We start from the raw sequence: 22025 nt of genomic DNA on the forward strand, positions 1-22025 counted from the left end.
TATGATACTGGCTGATTTGTTTTCAATTCCCTTCCTAATAATCCCCAGCATAGCATTGGCCTTTTTTATTGCAGTCACACACTGTCTTGACATTTTAATTGAGTTATCTACTATGACTCCAAGATCTCTCCCTTGGTCAGTCTCTGCCACTTCAGACCCCATCAACATGTGTATTTATAGTTAGGATTTTTGGCTCCAATGTGCATCACTTTGCACTTGGCCACATTGAACCCCATTAGCCACGTTGACGCCCACTCGCCCATCCTCGGCCGATCCCTTTGGAGTGCCTCACAATCCTCACTGGTTCTTACCACCCTGAACAACTTCGTGTCATCCACAAATTTAGCCACTTCGCTGCTTACTCCCAACTCCAAATCATTAATAAACAAGTTAAAAAGCATCAGACAAAGTACTGATCCCTGCAGTACCCCACTGCTTACCACCCTCCACTAAGAAAATTGCCCATTTATACTCACTCTCTGTTTCCTATTAATTAGGCAGTTTTTGATACACAAAAGGACGTCCTTTTATCCCGTGACTATTGAGCTTACTTAGGAGCCTTTGATGAGGAACTTTATCAAAAGCTTTCTGGAAGTCAAGCTAAACAACATCTATTGGGTCCCCCTTGTCCATATGTTTGTTCACTCCCTCAAAGAACACTAACAAGTTAGTGAGACGAGATCTTCCCTTACAGAACCCATGCTGAGTCTGCCTCAATAGGTTTTGTTCAGCTATGTACCTATTAATTCTTTCCTTAATAATAGTTTCCAAGTCAGACTGGCCTGTAATTTCCCGGATCTCCTCTGGAACCCTTTTTAAAGATGGGAGTGATGTTAGCTACCTTCTGGTCCTCAGGAACGGAGGCAGATTTTAATGAAAGATTACATATTTTTGTGAGGAGATCCACAAGTTCACATCTGAGTTCTTTCAGAACTCTCGGATGTATGCCATCCGGGCCTGGTGATTTATCAGTTTTTAAGTTGTCTATCAGTCATAGGACCTCCTCTCTCGTCACCTCAATTTGATTCAGGTCTCTCAACACTGCTTCCAAAATCAGTGGTTCTGGAGTGGGCAAGCACTTCTCATCTTCCACAGTGAAGACAGAGGCAAAAAATGCATTTAGCTTCTCAACAATTTCCCTATCATCCTTCAGTACTCCTTTTACCCCTTGGTCATCCAAGGGCCCCACTGCCTCCCTGGCTGGTTTCCTACTTCTACTGTATTTGAAGAAAGTTTTATTGTTGGTCTTTATATTTTTTTGCTATATGCTCTTCATATTCCTTTTTTGCCTGCCTGATTACAGACTTGCATTTTATTTGCCACAGCCTGTGTTCCCTTTTATAAACCTCACTGAGACTAGCTTTCTGTCGCTTAAAGGAATCCTTCTTACCTTTTACAGCTTCCATTACTTTGTTAGTTCACCATGCAGGCTTTTTCCTATACCTATTTGTACCTTTCCTAATCTGCGGTATATGTTTTTTCTGAGCCTCTAGGATTGTAGTTTTAAATAGTCTCCAAGCTTCCCCAATGGTTTTGACCCTTTCTACTTTTCCTTTCAGTTTCTTCCTCAAATGTCTCCTCATATCAGAAAAGTTACCCCTTTTAAAGTTAAAACTGGTTATGTCAGTCTTTTTGGCCAATTTCCTATTTATACAAATGTTGAACTCAATAACATTATGGTCACTGTTCCCAAGTGGTGCAATCACTTTTACATCTCTCACTGGGTCTTGGGCATTACTTAGGACCAAATCCAGGATCGCCTCTCCCCTGGTAGGTTCTGTGACCATCTGCTCCATAGCACAGTCATTAAGAGTGTCTAGAAACTCCATCTCTTTTTCCCGACTAGAACACATATTGACCCAATCAATGTGTGGGTAGTTAAAATCACCTATTATGACAAAGTTTTTTTGTCTAGCCGCTATCTTTAATTCATTCATCATTTTATAATCCTCCTCTACATTTTGATCTGGTGGGCGATAACAAACTCCCAGTGTTAAGCTTCCTTTTGGGCCTGCTATTTCAATCCATAGCATTTCCAGAAGCAAATCCAATGCAGACTTCCCCGTCCACAAGGCAGCAGCCATTCAAGCTCTACAGCATTCTTTCCCAAATATTATAGGAAAGCAGGTTTGGAAAAGATCACAGTGAAGAGGAAAACCTGGACGGTGTGTGAAAGTACCACAATGCTGTGGGGAACCAGGAAAATAACAGCATCCAAGCTGGGGCAACCACCTCATCTCTAAGGGACCAGCATCTCAGAATATTCATGTTCAGAGTTAGATCCTGTGAATAATTTCTGTTAATGGAAGAGGGAAGATGATCTTCCCCCTTCCAATGCAGATGTGCAAACCTTTGTGTTTCTCCTGGGCATTCCTCCCCCAGTAACTCTTTCAATAGGGCATTTCTGGCTGCAGCAGAAGAGTCAAGGGAGGGAAGTCATACTTCTGTGCATGGAATTTACATAGGATTAGGGGTGAACACTTAAAAATAATATGGTTATAATTCTGTATTGGAAAGTTGGGAAGGACCCTCAGACAGTCCACAGGTCATTCACCTATTAAATTTTAGAAGGCCACTATGTCACTGTCTAGTAGACCTAGCCTATGGATTCCACCCATTAACAATATTTGCCCTTGAAAGTTAAAAGGGCCAATGTCCAGCAGACCAGCCGGGGAGTACTCCCTCCTACATAGGTATTCCTGCCTCCCCAACATGATTCCCAACTCTGATATTATCAGAAGTGGGTTGGGGGACATATTTTGTGGTATCATATATTGCCAACCAATCTGATGCTGCAAATATTGGGCATTTTATCAGGTCAGCCATATCTGATTGCACTCCCCTACATAGGATCCAACTTGATGCTCTTTGAATTCTCCTGGGAGCTGCATTTCATGGACACTGTGTGGGCTGCAGCAGGAGGGGGGGGAGGAGGAAGTTTTTCTCTACTGGGAAAAGTCGACTTTGGGGAATAGAATTTCACTTCTGGCTTGGATCCAGCAGAGTGTTTCTGTGGGTGGAAGGATTTCAGCCCATGTAGCACACCTTTCTCACCTCCCTCTCCAGCCCCAAATGACCCACAAAATGCTGTTGTTGGCATTCCTAGGAACATTGTATTTTGGGGGTGTATTTTGGGCTGCAAGGGGGAGGCAAGCAGGTTGTACCCTGTAAACAGAAATCCTTTGGACCACAGAAACTCTCTACAGGATCCAAACTCCTGACTGGTATTGAAATTCTTCTGGTCAGTTACTAAGAAATGTTTATAGTTTTTTTCATGTATATGCCAGCTGAAGCTGCAGTCTGCTATTACAGGCATAAACAGGGCTAATCTATACATACAGCTGTCTTTTATGTGCTGAAATAGCTTTGTGCTTTCTGCATGACAGATTGCCTCTACATGCTCATCCTACATGATCATCCTTTTATTTGTTTGTTTGTTAGTTATAACATGTATGTTCCACTTTTCCTCATGGTTCAAGATGGTTACCTGTGTATATGTACAACTATGTGATAATTTGATTATCCCAATACTTTGAGTTGGATACTGCTAGCATCAGTGGAAGGCCATGATGTTTGCTGATCTTCCTGATAACGTCTCATATTTGAACCTAGACTCGTAGAATCATAGAGCTGGAAGGGACCTCCAGGGTCATCTAGTCCAACCACCTGCAGAATGCAGGAAATACCTCCCCCTCCACAACAGCAGTGACTGCTATTCCATGCCCAGGAGATAATAAAAAACCTCTCCAGGATCCCTGGCCAAACTGGCCTGGAGAAAATTGCTTCCTGACCCCAAAGTGGTGACCAGCATTTCCCTGGGCGTGTAAGAAAGGACCACAAGAACTAAGCACTGAGGCAACCCTTCCTTCCCTCCCTCTCATGATCTGCTGAAGTTCACACAATCAGCATTGCTGTCAGATGGCCATCTAGCCTCTGTTTGAAAACATCCAAAGAGGTTTTCAACCTGTCCAGGAGAAAAAAATATATCTCAAATAGTGGAGTGCAGTAAAATAAAATTGGTACAGGATGGTAAACTCTGTACACACAAGTCATCTAGCTAAGTTGAAAAAGAGATACACACAAAGACCTTGCTTTACACAAGCATGGATGGATTCATGCATATTTGGTCACCTCACAGCTGAAGTACTTTTATGTTAATAAAAACCCATGCCCATGAGATCTCAGTGGTTAAGAGTGTCGGACTAGTATCTGGGAGACCTTGGTTCGAATCCCCAATCTGCCATGGAAGCTCACTGGGTGGCCTTGAGCCAGTAACACTGTCTCAGCCTAACGTACCTTACAGGGTTGTTGTGAGGATAAAATGGAAGACAGGAGAATGATATAACCCACTTTGGGTCCCATTGGGGTACAATATAATTAAATAAGCTCTTGATTCAACAGCTGCAGTGTGCAAAAATAGATCTATGACTGTTTGTTATCACTGATCTCAAAAACAGTTCCAAATGACATCCATATCACTAATCACTCAGCAATTGTGTCAGGAAAAAACCCTGATCCTGCTATGCAGATTTCAGCAAAAACTACAGTTTAAGAATTGTCTGCCAAATTATGGAGGCTCTGGTGGAAACAAACAAAATTATTAGATTGTGGAAGTGGTAACAATACTTATCAATGCAGTACTTTTTAATGTTCACAATGCTCATATGTTGTTCTAGTCACTGTTTCAACAGCCTTCCAAGATTAACATTATTATCCTTGTGTTACGGATGGTGGGCTGGAGAGTGGCTTGCTAAAGGGCCGATCATGATACTATTCTATTACAATGTTCCTTCAACAATACTCTAAAAGGTGAAGTTTGAATACACTTTTCATTGCAGTTGTAGACAAATTGGAACAGGTTCTGAGGAAGGCTGCAAAAGAGGGAGGGGATAGAACTCTTCCTATAACTGAAGGGCTGTCATAGGGAATTAGATAAGCAGATGGAGCAGAGGTATCCTTGTGTTACGGATGGTGGGCTGGAGAGTGGCTTGCTAAAGGGGCGATCATGATACTATTCTATTACAATGTTCCTTCAACAATACTCTAAAAGGTGAAGTTTGAATACACTTTTCATTGCAGTTGTAGACAAATTGGAACAGGTTCTGAGGAAGGCTGCAAAAGATGGTTAAGGATCTAAAACATAAGTCTGGCGGTTGAATGAATTAGGTATATTGAACATGACGATGAGAAAAGGGGAGGGGATAGAACTCTTCCTATACCTGAAGGGCTGTCATAGGGAAGAGACCAAGGACTTGTTCTTTGCTGCTCCAGAGGGCATGACAAAAGAGTTTAAGTTACATGAGGGTAGATTTCAGCTGAACATTGGGAGAAATGTCTCAACAGAAATAACAGTTCAACAATGGAACCAATGAGCTGGTTGGGGTGTCATTAGAGGTCTTCAATCAGAGGCTAGACAGGTATCTGTCCAGGTCAGGATGCTCCTGAATATGATTTCCTGTATTGAGCAAAGCATAGATAAAATGGCCTGTAGGCAGTGTTCCTTCTAAGCTGTGCTAGGGGGTGCTGGCACACAACATTTTAGCTAGCTGCTCAGACAATTTAGCTTCCAGCTCAGGAGCGTTTTCCCCTTCATTGGATGGGGACACCTCATTCTGGAGCCCCTAGAAATAGACTCCTTAGTCTAAACTGGGGGGGGGGGAGTTAGGACAAAACGGGTTTCGCATTGTTTCTTTTAACTCACAGTTGTTGTCCTTCTTCAAAGAAGTCTGCTGACGAAGAATTTATGCCGGTAATCCGGCTCGATCGGCCACTATAGAGTTGCTTGGCACTTGCCTTCTTCGTGGGAGGAGGTCAAAGCCCAATTCAGCTTCTTCCGAAGCTGGATTACGCCAACCTCACACTCCCTCTAGGGCGCTGCTGCCTGCTTGTCCCCCCCCCTCGCTGGGGAGTGATGCGTTGGGCTGTATATTGCCCAAACTGTTGAAAGTGGCCGTCGCTCGCTTCGCACGATCGCGAAACGCTTCAGTCCTCCATCTTAGCCAGACCGGAAGCTGGTATTTTTTTAAGGCTTGGTGAAGGGTGATGGTCTGAGGCCAGGTCTACCAATATAGTGGACTGGGGTGGGTAGACCTGTTCTCTGGAGGCCTGGTCTACCCCCGCAGAAGACAGTCTTTTCTGTAATGAAATTTGACTTGATTCTGTTTTCTCTTATAATGTTTAAATTATTGTTAAAATATAGTTTAAATATAGTTTAAAAGAATTTATTCTGAGATTTTTAAATTATGAAAAATAATCTTCTAAGAAACTAATTTATGTGATAGTCAAATGTAGACTCATTCACAACTTTAATGCTACTAGCTTTTTTCACTCATGGCAGAATTTTTGCTCACAACACTATGGAGCTTAGAGGGAACATTGCCTCTAGGGCCCCTTCCTACTCAATAGCTGCATCATTGATTAAAATGGCTATTTGGAAATAAAATATGCTCAGACTTTGCTTCTGTGATTGTATCATCATTTATTTTCAGGTGCTTTAATCTTGGTATAATCTCCTAGATTCCCCAAGGACTGCATGCTGATTTCTAATTCTGCCAGATCATTTTTGCAACCCATATTTTGTAAAAAGTTTCCTCAGTGCCCCTAACACGTCCCGATTCCTCAGGCTGTATATGAAAGGGTTCATCATGGCAGGGAACAGGGTGGTGAACACTGAGTTAATTGTGGCCTTTTGTGCTGAATAGGAGGATACAGGTGTCATGTATGTCAATATGGATGCTCCATAGAAGAGCCCCACCACAAACAAATGAGACAAGCAGGTGCCCAAAGCCTTGTAGCTTCTCTCAGAGGAGCGAGCCCTCAGGACTTGCAGGAGGATGGCTATGTAGGAAGCAAGGATGACTGTGATGGGGAGGAGAAATGCCAGGAAATCTCCAAGATAAGTCGCCTTTTCAAATGCCGAGGTGTCAGAGCAGGAAAGCTGCATAAGGGCCATATACTCACAAGCAATATGGTAAATCACATTAGACCTGCAGTAGGGAAGAGGCAGGACATAAACAGCACAGCACAAGGCCTGCACAGAAGACCAAACCCAGACACCCACTGACAAGATGTAGCAGATTTTTCTCCTCATGAGGATTGGATACTGCAGAGGCCTGCATATGGCCACATACCTGTCATATGACATGGCTGCCAGGATGAAGCATTCTGCTCCTCCTAGGACCAGTGTTACAAAAATCTGGGTGACACATCCATAGAGTGAAATCGTATACTTCTGGGTAACAAAATTCACTGTCACTTGCGGAACAACTGCTAAAACCTGACAGAGGTCCATAAAGGCTAACTGGCTGAGGAAAAAATACATTGGGGTCTGCAGACCAGAGTCCTTTTTAATGAGAAACAGAAGGAGGCTGTTTCCGAGCAGAGCAATAGCAAACATGAAGAGATCCACACCAAGAAAGATGGTGGGTGATCTTTGCTGCTGGAGTCCAACAAGAACAAATTCTCTCCATGATGTATTCTCTTCTCGCATTTCCCTTTCATTTGCCCATATTTCATCTGTAGAGATAAGGAGATAATTTGTGGGGATGAAATTTATACAGTGACAACATTTAGGGACATCCTTCCTTGTTTTTAATCAATAAAATGTGTTATAAAATATAATATGCTTAGAAGAACTTATGCTTTTCTTCTCACAATATTGTTTTGAATTGCATTTGTTCTGTTCAATAGAATATGAATAGAGCAGTTGAGCGGCATGCATGGAAGCTCTTTTTAAACACCAAAATCCCACCAAACAGCAGTAGGACGCTGCACCTTTGTTTAAATGGCCTTCTTTTCTCTAAAGATGGCTAACGAATGGCAAAAAAAATTACAATATAACCCATAGAACCATCAGTTGACAACACTGAAGCAAATACAGGACTGGCAATAATAATTACATTTCCCATCTGCCATACATGCAGAACTAGGGTACTAGTTATGAACTCAAGGTTGTGCGCAAATGCCATTTTAAAGCAATGGCTATAGATAAAGAGGTATTGTTGCAGGGTACCACATAAGATGAAACAGTTCAAAGATGCCAAACAAAAAAATCCACCAGTTTTACCAGCTTGCCTCATCAAGCCACCAAAGAGAAACTTGCAGAAAGGACCAGTCTCTACTAGGGATGGGCATAAACCAAATTAGGAACTGAAATCCACAAACCTTGGTTTGTGGATTCAGTTCTCCCATGAACTGCCCTGTTTTCACGGACGTTCATGAGGTTTGTGGGAGCGATTCATGGGCCACACATGCTGGCGCCAATGAATCAATTGTCCAGGGAATGGGGGGTGGACTTCTGCAGCCCTTCTGCAGCCTGGAAATACCAATAATGACCCTCCAAAGCTTGATAGGCATCACTGGCTGCCAACCAGAGAGCTCCCATTCTGCTCTAAGCCTCTAGCTTGCAGGGGGGTCTGTTCAACTCACACCTGAACCTGTGGCTTCTGTGATTTAAGAACATAAGAACATAAGAACATAAGAGACGCCAATGTTGGATCAGGCCAAAGGCCCATCCAGTCCAACACTCTGTGTCACACAGTGGCCAGAAATACCAGTGCCATCAGGAGGTCCAGCAGTGGGGCCAGGACATTAGAAGCCCTCCCACTGTTGACCCCCCCCAAGCACCAAGAAGACAGAGCCTTGTGCTAAGCAAGTTGTTCTGGAGGCACTTGCTTTGGAGGGAGGGTACTACTCAGTCCCCCAAAGCCAATCTGCTCACAACTTGGAGGACAAGTAGAGGGGCATCCTGGGGAGGTCCGCTGCAAGTTGGATGCCTCTAGCTTGCAAGGAGGCTGTTCAACACACTCCTTCCCGTTTTGCACATTGGACCCTCAGATCTCCCCCCCCCCCAAGCCAATCTGCACACAACTTGGAGGTCAGGTAGAGGGGCATCCTGGGGAGGTACGCTGTAAATTTGAAGCCTCTAGCTTGTGCGGGGGACATTCAACACACTCTCCCCCTTTTGCATTTTGGACCCTAGGATCTCCCCCCCCCAAAAAAAACCCCACTCTGCACACAACTTGGAAGGCAGGTAGAGGGGCATCTTGGGGAAGTTCACTGTGAGTTTGAAGCCTCTAGCTTGTGCGGGGGACATTCAACACACTCTCCCCCTTTTGCATTTTGGACCCTAGGATCTCCCCCCCCCAAAAAAAACCCCACTCTGCACACAACTTGGAGGGCAGTTAGAGGGGCATCCTGAGGAGGTCCACTGCGAGTTGGATGGCTCTAGCTTGCAAGGCCATTTGACACACTCCTCCCCCTTTTGTACTTTGGACTCTAGGATCTTCCCCTCCCAAGCCAATCTACACATAGCTTGGAGGGCAGATAGAGGGGCATCTTGGGGAGCCTCTAGCTTGCAGGGGGGACATTCAATACACTCCCCCCCTTTTGCATTTTGGACCCTAGGATCTCCCCCCCCAAAAAAAGCCAATCTGCACACAACTTCGAGGGCAGTTAGAGGGGCATCATGAGGAGGTCTGCTGTGAGTTGGATGCCTCTAGCTTGCAGGGGGCGCTTGACATACTCCCCCCATTTGCACATTAGACTCTAGGATCTTCCCCTCCCAAGCCAATCTGCTCACAACTTGGAGGGCAGGTAGAGGGGCATCCCAGGGAGTTCCGCTGCAAGTTTGATGCTTCTAACTTGCAGGGGGCTGTTCGACATACTACTTCCCTTTTTTGCACACTGGACCCTGGGAACTTCCCCCCCCCCAAGCCAATCTGCTCACAACTTGGAGTGCAGGTAGACAGGCATCCCAGGGAGTTCCGCTGCAAGTTTGATGCCTCTAACTTGCAGGGGGCTGTTCGACATACTACTTCCCTTTTTTGCACACTGGACCCTGGGAACTTCCCCCCCCAAGCCAATCTGCTCACAACTTGGAGGGCAGGTAGAGGGGCATCCTGGGGAGGTCTGCTGTGAGTTTGATGTGTCTAGCTTGCAGGGGGGCTGTTCAACACATTCATTCCCCTTTTGCCCACTGGACCCTGGGATCTTCCCCCCCAAGCCAATCTGCGCACAACTTGGAGGGCAGGTACAGGGGCATCTTGGGGAGGTCTGCTGTGAGTTTGAAGCCTCTAGCTTGCGTGGGGGACATTCAACACACTCCCCCCCCTTGCACTTTGGATCCTAGGATCTTCCCCCCTTTAAATGGCTTTAAATGGGATTGCTTTAAGTGGCTTTTGCAAGCTGTGCCATATCACAAACCATTTTGTTAAATGGAAAGTTTCATGGGGGGTTCATGGTTTGTGAGACCTCACAAACCATGAACCTTCATGAACCTCTATTTTCCCAGGTTATGCCCATCCCTAGTCTCTACCTCTCAATTTAACTTACCTCATGAAACGGAGAGAACACCTTCTCTTCCTTTTGCTCTTTAGAGGGTAGCAGTTTCTGTTTCCCTGGTGATATTTAAGTCAAGGCATGGATTAGAATCAGCTTGAAACAGAATCTTGTAGTCATAAAAATTTCTGCTGCACATAACTGAGCATTAAAGATAGGCTTTAGTCCCAAGTCTTTGCTATATGTGAAGAACAGCCAAGCTTTGCTTTTCAAAAGTGTAAAAATAGAATCTCACAGCCAGAAACAAATGAAAAGGAATGCCCTCCATATCAAAGAACCCTAATGGGATTTTCTCCCCATCTCATATACAGGGCCACACAGGCAAAGCATTCAAATAAACAAGGCACAAAAAGGGTCAAGCCGAGGTTTCTACACATCTCTTCATTATGCACCTTCAATTTGTTTCCCACCCCAAAATCCTCATCAAAATATGGTGTAAACATATTTGTTTTCAAGCCAAAACAGATGCCCAAATTTCTCCACTAAAGAGCTTTGAAAATATTGCATCAATAGCACAAAATGAGATAGTGCAAGAAAAACAGGCATTCAATAGAGGATTTAAAGGAAAGCAAATAAGGGAATACTTACCCATAGATTATATCATGCCCTAAAGCTTGGGGGGAAATTCTGGTTAACTACAGGAGAAATTTTGAACCTCCACCACCTTTGGGGAATTTAGCCCCAAGACTTTAATTAAAGAGCCATGTTAGAAGTGGAAAATTGCTACCCTTCAGAGTTTGCTTCCCATTTTTTGTTTTATGTTATATTGTTGGGTATAAAATATTTTTTATTTTAGTTATGCTTTATGCGACAGAATGGGCCTCTTCCAGGTTTTCCCAACACGAGAGGCTTTTCTCTCTCTCTCTGGTAATCCACCACTACCACTTGACCTTTGTAGGGATTGCTCACAGGGAGGGTCAGGACTTCCAGCTTCCCTTCCAAGTTCTGAGGCCTCACCTCTGTGTCTCCCACTGCCCAGCACATGGTCACCACGAGGACAGTTTACTGCCTTGTGCGCCCCTGGAGGGAGGATAGCCACTTGCCAAATGCCTGCCTTTCCCCGGCACTCCTTTTAAAAAACCTTGTCCAAGACAGTGGAGGTCTATGTGGTACAGAGAACAACTACCAGCACAAAAGTTATAAAGTATTTATTAAAATGTTCACGAGCGTAAGAACATAAGAACATAAGACGCCAATGTTGGATCAGGCCAAAGGCCCATCCAGTCCAACACTCTGTATCACACAGTGGCCAGAAATACCACGTGCCATCAGGAGGTCCACCAGTGGGGCCAGGACATTAGAAGCCTGTTGACCCCCCCAAGCACCAAGATGACAGAGCATCACTTGCCCCAGAGCCCCTATCTATACCTTGTGGCTAATAGCCACTGATGGACCTCTGCTCCATATGCTTATCTAATTCCCTTTTGAAGCCGTCCATGCTTGTAGCCGCCACCATTTCCTGTGGCAGTGAATTCCATGTGTTAATCACTCTTTGGGTGAAGAAGTACTTCCTTTTATCCGTTCTAACCCGACCACTCAGCAATTTCATTGAGTGGCCACGAGTTCTTGTATTGTGAGAAAGGGAGAAAAGTACCTCTTTCTCTACCTGCTCTATCCCATGCATAATCTTATAAACCTCGATCATGTCACCCCTTAGTCATCATTTCTTCAAGCTAAAGAGCCCTAAGTGCTTTGTCCTTTCCTCATAGGGAAAGTGTTCCAACCCCTTTATCATTCGAGTTGCCCGTTTCTGCACTTTTTCCAAAGCTATAATATCCTTTTTAAGGTGTGGTGACCAGAACTGCACACAGTATTCCAAATGAGGTCTCACCATTGATTTATATAGGGGCATTATGATATTGGCTGATCTGTTTACAATACCCTTCCTAATAATCCCCAGCATAGCATTGGCCTTCTTTATTGCAGTCACACACTGTCTCAACATTTTCAGTGAGTTATCCACTACAACTCCAAGATCTCTCTCTTGATCAGTCTCTGCCAGTTCAGACCCCATCAATGTGTATTTATATTTAGGATTTTTGGCTCCAATGTGCATCACCTTGCACTTGGCCACATTGAACCCCATTTGCCATGTTGACGCCCACTCGCCCATCCTTGACAGATCCCCTTGGAGTGCCTCACAATCCTCACTGGTTTTCACCACCCCGAACAACTTTGTATCATCCGCAAATTTAGCCACTTCACTGCTTACTCCCATCTCCAAATCATTAATGAACAAGTTAAAAAGCAGTGGACCAAGTACTGATCCCTGCGGTACCCCACTGCTTACCACCCTCCACTGAGAAAATTGCCCACCTACACTCACTCTCTGTTTTCTATGAACTAGCCAGTTTTTGATCCATAAAAGGACTTGTCCTTCTATCCCATGATTTTTGAGCTTACTTAGGAGCCTTTGATGAGGAACTTTATCAAAAGCTTTCTGGAAGTCAAGGTAAATAATATCTATTGGATCCCCCTTGTCCACATGTTTGTTCACCCCCTCAAAGAACACTAACAGGTTAGTGAGACAAGATCTTCCCTTACAGAAACCGTGCTGAGTCTGCCTCAATAGGTTTTGTTCATCTATGTGCCTACTAATTCTTTCCTTAATAATGGTTTCCACCAATTTACCCGGTATCGACGTCAGACTGACTGGCCTGTAATTTCCCGGATCTCCTCTGGAACCCTTTTTAAAGATGGGAGTGACATTAGCTACCTTCCAATCCTCAGGAATGGAGGCAGATTTTAAGGAAAGATTACATATCTTTGTCAGGAGATCTACAAGTTCACATTTGAGTTCTTTCAGAACTCTCGGATGTATGCCATCTGGGCCTGGTGATTTTTCAGTTTTTAAGTTGTCTATCAGTTTTAGGACCTCCTCTCTCATCACCTCAATCTGACTCAGGTCTTCCAACACCCCTCCTGAAATCAGTGGTTCTGGAGTGGGCAAGCACTTCTCATCTTCCACAGTGAAGACGGAGGCAAAAAATGCATTTAGCTTCTCAGCCATTTCCCTATCATCCTTCAATACTCCTTTTACCCCTTGGTCGTCCAAGGGCCCCACTGCCTCCCTGGCTGGTTTCCTGTTTCTAATGTATTTGAAGAAAGTTTTATTGTTGGTTTTTACGTTTTTTGCTATATGCTCCTCATATTCCCTTTTTGCCTGCCTGACCTCAGACTTGCATTTTATTTGCCATAGCCTGTGTTCCGTTTTATCAGCCTCACTGTGACTAGCTTTCCACTGCTTAAAGGAATTCTTTTTACTTTTTACAGCCTCCATTACTCTGTTTGTTAACCATGCAGGCTTTTTCCTATACCTGTTTGTGCCTTTCCTAACCTGCGGAATATATATTTTTTGAGCTTCTAGGATCGTAGTTTTAAATAGATCCCAAGCTTCCCCAATTGTTTTGACCCTTTCTACTTTTCCTTTCAGTTTCCTCCCCACGTGTCCCCTCATATCAGAGAAATTACCCCTTTTAAAGTTAAAAATGGTTGTGTGAGTCTTTTTGGCCAATTCTCTATTTGTACAAATGATGAACTCAACAACATTATGATCACTGTTTCCAAGCGGTGCAATCACTTTTACATCTCTCACCAGGTCTTGAGTGTTACTTAGGACCAAATCAAGGATCGCCTCTCCCCTGGTAGGTTCCGTGACCATCTGCTCCATAGCACAGTCATTTAGAGTGTCTAGAAACTCAATCTCTTTTTCCCGACTAGAACACATATTGACCCAATCAATGTGTGGGTAGTTAAAATCACCTATTATTACACAGTGTTTTTGTCTAGTTGCTATCTTTAAGGCATTCATCATTTTATAATCCTCCTCTATCTTTTGATCTGGTGGGCGATAACAAACTCCCAGTGTTAAGTTTCCTTTTGGCCCCCCTATTTCAACCCATAGAACTTCCAGAAGCGAATCCAATTCACTTAGCCTCTCAATCTTTCTAGACTTTATACCCTCTCTGACATACAGAGCTACCCCACCTCCAACCCTTCCCCCCCTATCCTTCCGATATAATATATAACCGGGAATCACTGTGTCCCACTGATTTTCCTCATCCCACCAAGTTTCAGAAATACCCACAATGTCTATTTTTCCCTCCGACACCAAGCACTCCAACTCCCCGATTTTACCTCGGACACTTCTAGCATTTGTATAGAAACAGCTGTAATTTCCCTTACAAGTTAAGCCTGCATCCTTCCTCTTGCTATCTCGAGTCGTTGTCCGGCAGTCCATGTCACCAGCCATGGCCTCTGTGGACAATTTCAATCCACCTCCCTGTAGAAAAGCAACCGGTACCCCCTCACCTCTCTCAGATGAGCCAACCCGAACCAGAGACTTTTCATCTCCTGTCGGCTTTCCCCCAATATTCAGTTTAAAAGCTGCTCTGCCACCTTTTTGATTTTAAGTGCCAGCAGCCTGGTTCCTTCTCGGGACAAGTGGAGACCGTCTCGCCTGTACAGCTCCCTCTTGTTCCAAAAAGTATCCCAGTGCCTAACAAACCTGAACCCTTCCCCCCTACACCATCGTCTCATCCACGCATTGAGACTCCTGATCTCTGCCTGTCTCTCCGGCCCTGCGCGTGGAACAGGTAACACTTCTGAGAAGGCTACCTTGGAGGTCCTGGACCTAAGTTTCCTGCCCAGCAGCCTAAATTTCTCCTCCAGGACCTCACGACTGCATTTCCCCACATCGTTGGTGCCGACATGCACCACGACCACTGGCTCCTCCCCAGCACTATCTACCAGCCTATCTAAAACACGCGTAATGTCCGCTACCTTCGCACCAGGCAGGCAAGTCACCATACGGTCAGTACGCGGGTTCGCCACCCAGCTGTCTACCTGCCTAAGGATCGAATCACCCACTACCAAGAGCCCCCCTCCCACCCTGCTCAGGGATGGTTCCTTGGTGCAAAAGGAGAGCCGCTCACCAGCTGGGGAAGAGGTCCCTTCTGAGGGCACATTCCCCTTATCCTCAGCATGGTGCCCTGTTTCCCCTAGACCCTCATGCTCCCTGACAGCAGCGGGGCTGCCAGATCCAGAGTGGGACGAAGCTAACAAGTCCCCGAGAGTCTTTTCTGTGTGCCTAGCTGACTGTCTCTGCTTCTCCAGGTCAGCCACCTTGGCCTCAAGGGAGCACACACGTTCCCTGAGAACCAGGAGCTCCTTGCACCGAGGACACACCCAAGACTTCTGCCCAGTGGGCAGATAGTCATACATGTGACACTCCGTGCAAAACACTGGATAGCCCCCAACCCCCTGCTGGCATTCTGGCTTCATAATTCTTTTAAAATAAATAAATATAATCCCCCTTTTAAACCCTTGGTATTTATGTGGGTTTTGTTATCAAGTCAAATTATTTTACGGGAAAGACAAAGAGCCTAGGGCCTTGTCTTTCTGGCTCTTTTTGGGCTTCTTACAGCGCCCCTAGTCTAAGAGTCCCTAGGCTAAGAGCCACAGGCAAAGAGCCCTTTAGCTCACCCTTCGGCTCGTGCCAGAGGCTCGTGCCATTTCAACCCATAGAATTTCCAGAAGCGAATCCAATTCTCTTAGCCTCTCTATCTTTCTGGACTTTATACCCTCTCTGACATACAGAGCCACCCCACCTCCAACCCTTCCCCCCCCCATCCTTCCAATATAATATATAGCCGGGAATCACCGTATCCCACTGATTTTCCTCATCCCACCAAGTTTCTGAAATACCCACAATGTCTATTTTTCCCTCCAACACCAAGTGCTCCAACTCCCCGATTTTACCTCAGACACTTCTAGCAAGCCTGCAACCTTCCTCTTGCTATCTCGAGACCTTGTCAGGCAGTCCATGTCACTAGCCATGGTCTCAGTGGACAATTTCAATCGACTGCCCTGTAGAAAAGCAACAGGTACCCCCTCATCTCTCTGAGATGAGCCAACCCGAACCAGAGACTTTTCATCTCCTTTCGGCTTTCCCCCAAGCATACTTTTAGCACAGCACTTGATTGCCATGTCAGACAAGACCGTCTTGGTGAACTCTTACTTTTGTGATTCAATGATTTTATTCTGTTTTAATCTGTTTTAATCTTGTTTTATATGTGGGCATTGTTGCCCTCTTGTAAGCCACCCTGAGCCCACTCGCGGGGAGGGCGGGGTAAAAATACAAATAAATAAATAAATAAATGGCTTAAGGACCTACAACGTCTAGGGCAGAGTCAGCCACTCCTCATTGCTGAGTAGTCTTTCTCCTTGCGCAATGATGACCTCCAAGGCTGCTCTGACCAGGGCGGTCTTCTGCTCCACCAAATGCTCAAGTGGAGTTCCAGGGAGCACCAACGCTCCCTCTAAGCTGTGGAGTCTTGTGAGCAAAAATTCTACTTTGTGAACTACTGGCATTAAAGTTGAGTGAGCAATTTGGCTACTGCATAAATTAGTTTGCTCTGGAGCTGTCCTTCCTGAGCTAAGACAAAAATGTGTGAGCCAGAGGCTACAAAACTGTGAGTTAGCTCACAATAACTCAGCTTAGAGGGAACACTGGTGAGCACTGATGTTGCTAATCAAGCAGTGCTTTGGCACGTCTGTCAGAACCTGCTTCTCACACGGCAGATGGATAGCCTTCACACTTCATGAAAAGTGACTTGTAATATTCCAGCAGTTCTGGAGCAGATGCTGGAAATCACATGCCTGCAGAACTCAAACCCAGGACATCCCTCACTGCAGATGTAGGAAGTGAGCCACACAGTAAATGTACTTCAGGCCTACAGCCTTTGCTACTGCCCTAATATTTGTGCCTTAACTCTGGTTGAGGACAGCCGGATATCTTTCAGGCCAGGGATCTCCATGAGATTCTTCTCCACAGATAGTAATGCTCTTCTGGGGATATAGAGGTCATTTCGGGGGGATTGCGGGGGATCGCAGTTCCCCTGGGTGAGGTACGGGGGGCAGGGCACATGACGAAGCCCCACCCCCTGCTTCCGGCCGCCCCGCTTCCGGCCCTCATTCAGCCAGGAGGAGGCAGGAGAAGAGGGAGGGTAAGTTCCTTCCTCCCTGCCTCTCCCCACCCCTGCCTACCTGGGGCCAGGGAGGGCCTTTGCGGGGCTTCCTTGCACTCCCGCCGGCCTTGCAGGTCCACCGCCGGTTCCCTGATGGGGCTCGGCAGTGGAGCTGCAAGGCCGGCGGCAGTGGCCGGGACCGTTGGGGGTGGGGGGTGTGGCCTTATGACACACTTCCAGTGATGTCAGGGGGTGTGGCCTTATGACACACTTCCGGTGATGTCAGGGGGTGTGGCATATGCTAATGAATTATGCTGTCCTTCCTGAGCTCTTCCCCTAGCTCTTTTTCTACGAAACGACCCCTGTGGGGATATACCAGGAGACGCAGTCCCAGAGATATGTTGGTCCCAGACCATTTAGGGCCTTGAAGGTTAGTACCAAAAGCTTGAATCTGATCCAATATTCAACCTGGAGCTGGTGCAGCTGGCGAAGTACCGGTTGAATGTGTGCTGTCAGGGGGGTTCCAGTAAGGACCCAAGCTGCTGCTTTCTGGACCAGTTGTAATTTCTGAGTCAGCCTCAAGGGTAGCCTTGCATGGAGCAAATTACAGTAGTCTAACCTAGAGGTGACCATTGCATGGATTACTGTGACTAGGTCAGGGTGAGACTGAAAGGGGGCCAGTTGCCTAATCTGGCGCAGCTGGAGAAACGCCAGTCTAGCAACATTTGTGATCTGGGCTTCTGTGGAGAAATGCCTTGCCACCTGGAAGGTTGGCGAGCAGGCTTTAAAAATTTCTTCCTCTGAGCTAGAAACAAGCAGGAAGGGGGGAGGAAATAAGCCCATAGCATTCCAGAAGCACCTGAGCTACCTCTTTAGAAATGCTAATAGGTCTGGCAGAAGAGACAATGCTCCCTTCTCCAGGAAGGAAACATAGTTGTGCTAGACCAGCCCCAGGGACTATCTCTAGGAATGACCTGGAGATTTCCCGGAATGCCTTCCAGGAGGGCTCCCAGGATGCACCTACATGTCCCAGAATGCACCTGAGTGTCCCAGGGTCCACCTGTGTGACCTGGGCAGACCAGGTCAAAAGGGGTGAAGAGAGTGATGTAAAATGGGTGGAGTCAGAGGTTATATAAAAGTGTTTGATCCAAGGAGCAAGGCTGTGTGCTGACTCTTGGAAGGGAACAGACCTGGTAGTGTCAAGGTGGGCGGCAAGGGGGGGGGGGGGATGTGGCCCAGCCCACTGGCTGCAAGGAGCCTGAGATAATGGGACATCTTTAGAATGTTTTGCAACTTTCTAAGTTTGTAAGTATCTACTCTGATTGTGGCATCTAGTTGGAGTAAGTTTTAGAACCAGGGAAAGAAGGATGCATTTATAACCAACTTTTCTCTTTTCTTCCGTGGGCTGAACTGTTGTTGTGATTAAGTGTGATTGAACTTTCTTTTTAATAAATCCTTTTCTATATTGGATGTGGCCCTAAGTCTCTGTACCACATAGTCCTCCAGCTGCTTGGACATGCTATTAATTTGACAGAGGGCCCCCAGATTGGGAAGAAAGCAGTGAAGGCACCCATTGCCAATCCCCCTAGGGGAAACCCAAAGTTGCATTTGGTCTCTGTGGTAACCAGGTGCTGGGTAGCAGGAGATCTTGAGGCCTGGCCTCAGAACTGGGAAGGCGGGTCGAGAGTCCTTATTCAGGACCCCTAAACTGAGCAGGTGGTGGCAGCTCACCCTAGTGGCAGGAAGTGGAACAGTGCAGAACAGGGTCTGTAAGTCAGAGCAGGTCTGCTTCATCACAGCCTCCATCGATAAGGAGGCATCCAGAAGCACACCCAGCTTCCTGGCGGTCAGTACCAGTGTTAGAGGTACACTGTCAAGAGCCGGAAGTTGGCACCCCATCCCTGAATTCCCTCTACCCAGTGACAGAACCTCCGTCTTTGATGGATTCAATCTCAGCTGGCTCTGTTTCAACCATCCAACCATGGCCTCCAGCCCCTCAGCCAAAATAGCTGGTGCCGCATCCTGCCAGCCATGCATCAACAGATACAGCTGGGTGTCATCTGCATACTGATGGCAACCCAGCCTGAAACTCCACACCAGTTGGGAGTGTCGGATGTTAATATCCAGCTGTCAGATCATGGTGATCTATGTGTCAGCAGGCAAGCTGCTGGTAACAGATCCTGACCGGTTGAGACCTGATAAGGGATGAGGTCAGTGACAATGAGTCAGCACTTAGCTGATTGGACGCTGTATGTATATAACTGGACAAGTACTGCTCTGTAAATTCTCTTCTCTTGTTATGGTGATTGGCGGAGCACTTTGTCAGTGGACTGTAAATATTGTAAATAAATCTGTATATAGTTTACCACAGGACTGTCTTGGTGTGGTGCTATACAGAACTTACTCTGCAGTGAGTGCTGGTGAGTGCTGGAGTGGCTGGAAAAGTCCTGGTGGCTGGCTACTGCTGGCAGAGGCAGGCAGGCTGTCCTACGCGCACCGTGCAACAGGGAGAGGGGGCACATATAGATGCTGAACAACACTGAAGAGAGGATTGCCCCCTGAGGGGCCCCACATACAAAGAGGGGTGGCCTTGAAGTGGCTTACCTGATTTCTCCAGGGTCAGGGACAGAAGGTAGCGCTACCCTCTGTCCCTGACCCTGAAGAAATGAGGTAAGCCCCTTCAAGGCAACCACATGAATTCCCACATTAGCATGGGATTACAGCATATGGGATCACCGCATACGTTGGGAGAACATCTGCCATTCAAATGCCAAGGAAATAATAAGGAATTTTAAAATCTCTCCTGTACAATCCTCAGTTTTCTCATGCATAAAATTATATTAATTTTCTTATCCAGTGCATGGTATTACCAAGATAACTTATCAGAGGCCTCAGCTATAATAGGTCTCTAGTCACAAATAGGTAATATATACCCAGGATACTTTACTTCCAATTTGTTAAAGCAATGCTTTGGTGAAAAACAAATAAACAAACATGCCCCAAAGTGTAATAGGAGATAATTGCATCAGAGTTTGAGTTTGTTCCCTCTGTAATTCCCTGGGGAGATGATCTTTTCAAACTTAAATACTCTCAAAAGCCAAGAGTTGAATAAATTAAGAAGTGAACCTTTACTCATTGTTTCTTTGGGGAATGGCACTCTATCCAAACTATTTTAGACGTTCTTCAAAAACATCATACAGTCTACATTTTTAATCATTGTATGATATTGAATTCTAAGAACCTAGGGACTTTTGGTTGCCATTTTATGGACATTTCCCTGGGAGTTTCACAGCACCTATTGCAATGACCTTCATTACCAGCCATAGAACAGTTAGTCTAATACAATTCATATTTTGTTTTTTGCATGCGTAAAGTGTTGTCAGGTTGCAGCTGACTTATGGTGACCCCAGCAAAGGGCTTTCAAGGCAAACAAAAGGCATAGGTGGTTTGCCATTGCCTTCCTCTGCAGAGTCTTCCTTGGTGGTCTCCCTTCCAAGTACCAACCCTGCTTAGCTTCTGAGATTTAAAAAAAATCCACACATAGTATAATTTGTCCATTAACATATGCCGGAAACACATATTTCATATTGCTGCAGCCAGGGCTATTTTGGGGCAGGAACGCACAAGAACGGAGTTACGGCTGGCTCCCAAGTTGGCCATGCCCAGCGGGAACTCATTAGCATAATAGGCCACACCCAACAGAAGAAACTCATTAGGATTGGCTACTTTAGGGGTGTGTGGCCTAACATGCAAAGGAGTTCCTGCTACAAAAAAGTCCTGGGTTTTGACAACAACCAAGGTAAACAGAATATGAAGCAAAAGGTGGGTGTGGCTGGATGACCACACTTCTGGTAACATGGGGGTGCATCCTAATGTGTTAATGAGCTGTGCTGGCAGGGGTGTGGCCTAATATGCTAATTACTTTCTGGTGTTGGGTGTGGCCTGTTATGCTAATGAGTTCCTGCTGGGCTTTTTCTACAAAAAGAGCACTGGCTGCAGCTAATATCTCAGAAAGCCAAAACAAATGAAGGGTCTTCACATTACAGAATTCTTTCAGCTAATGAAGGGACAAGAGGAAAGGAAACTCAGAACAGATTTTTTAAAAATATATATTTTTATTCAATTTATAACAACATAAAATACGTGTACTGCTTTACAATTTTATCAGTAAATTTAGTTTCACGATGCTAAGTATTTCAAAAGATAAATCCTCACTTGAATATGCAGAGTAGACTTAGTAATGTTGATGATACGAAGCCTATTGATTTTTAGAACCCTGTGAGAGTAATTAATATAGGACATTGGCAAACCCACTAACATTTAGAAGTAAATTCATAGTGTCAACCATTTGTGGTAGCATGGATTAGATGGAAGCATATCATTTGCTATCAAGAAAGAAAATATTTGTGTTATGTATTGATACGGACATGTCTGGACATGTAGCGTTAGGAAGCCATGCGGTCTAGCGCACCTTCAGGATTTAGAACAATAGCCGACTCGGATACTAGTGCGGACCAATAGGTTTGCCTGGATCCTAAGGTTGACCTATGACGGACTCTTACACTGTAAATAGCCAATCACAGGAGTGGGGGGGTGTTGTGTGCTGCACAGATAAAAGCAGGGTTCGAACCCGGCTAGTTTGTCTCTAATAGAGCAGAGTTTCACTAATAAATATGAGCTGATCACTTGCTAACGCGTCTGAACCCAGTACATTATAAT

The 22025-nt window shown here is 45.5% G+C and overlaps 1 protein-coding gene across 1 annotated transcript; it reads right to left on the bottom strand.

Moving 5' to 3' along the window:
* Positions 1-6556: 6556 nt before the first annotated feature.
* Positions 6557-7144, bottom strand: LOC107124509 (olfactory receptor 2T29-like). The gene has a single exon (XM_015427989.1). The coding sequence runs from the start codon at positions 7142-7144 to the stop codon at positions 6557-6559; it is 588 nt and encodes a 195-aa protein (XP_015283475.1).
* Positions 7145-22025: the final 14881 nt, after the last annotated feature.

This window comes from Gekko japonicus, unplaced genomic scaffold, assembly GCF_001447785.1.
Source record: "Gekko japonicus isolate JY-2015 unplaced genomic scaffold, Gekko_japonicus_V1.1 scaffold1007, whole genome shotgun sequence".
Classification (NCBI taxonomy): domain Eukaryota; kingdom Metazoa; phylum Chordata; class Lepidosauria; order Squamata; family Gekkonidae; genus Gekko; species Gekko japonicus.

Bases quoted from the DNA above. Each gene is read 5' to 3' on its own strand.
- LOC107124509 (XM_015427989.1), bottom strand. From the start codon at position 7,144: ATGTCATATGACAGGTATGTGGCCATATGCAGGCCTCTGCAGTATCCA.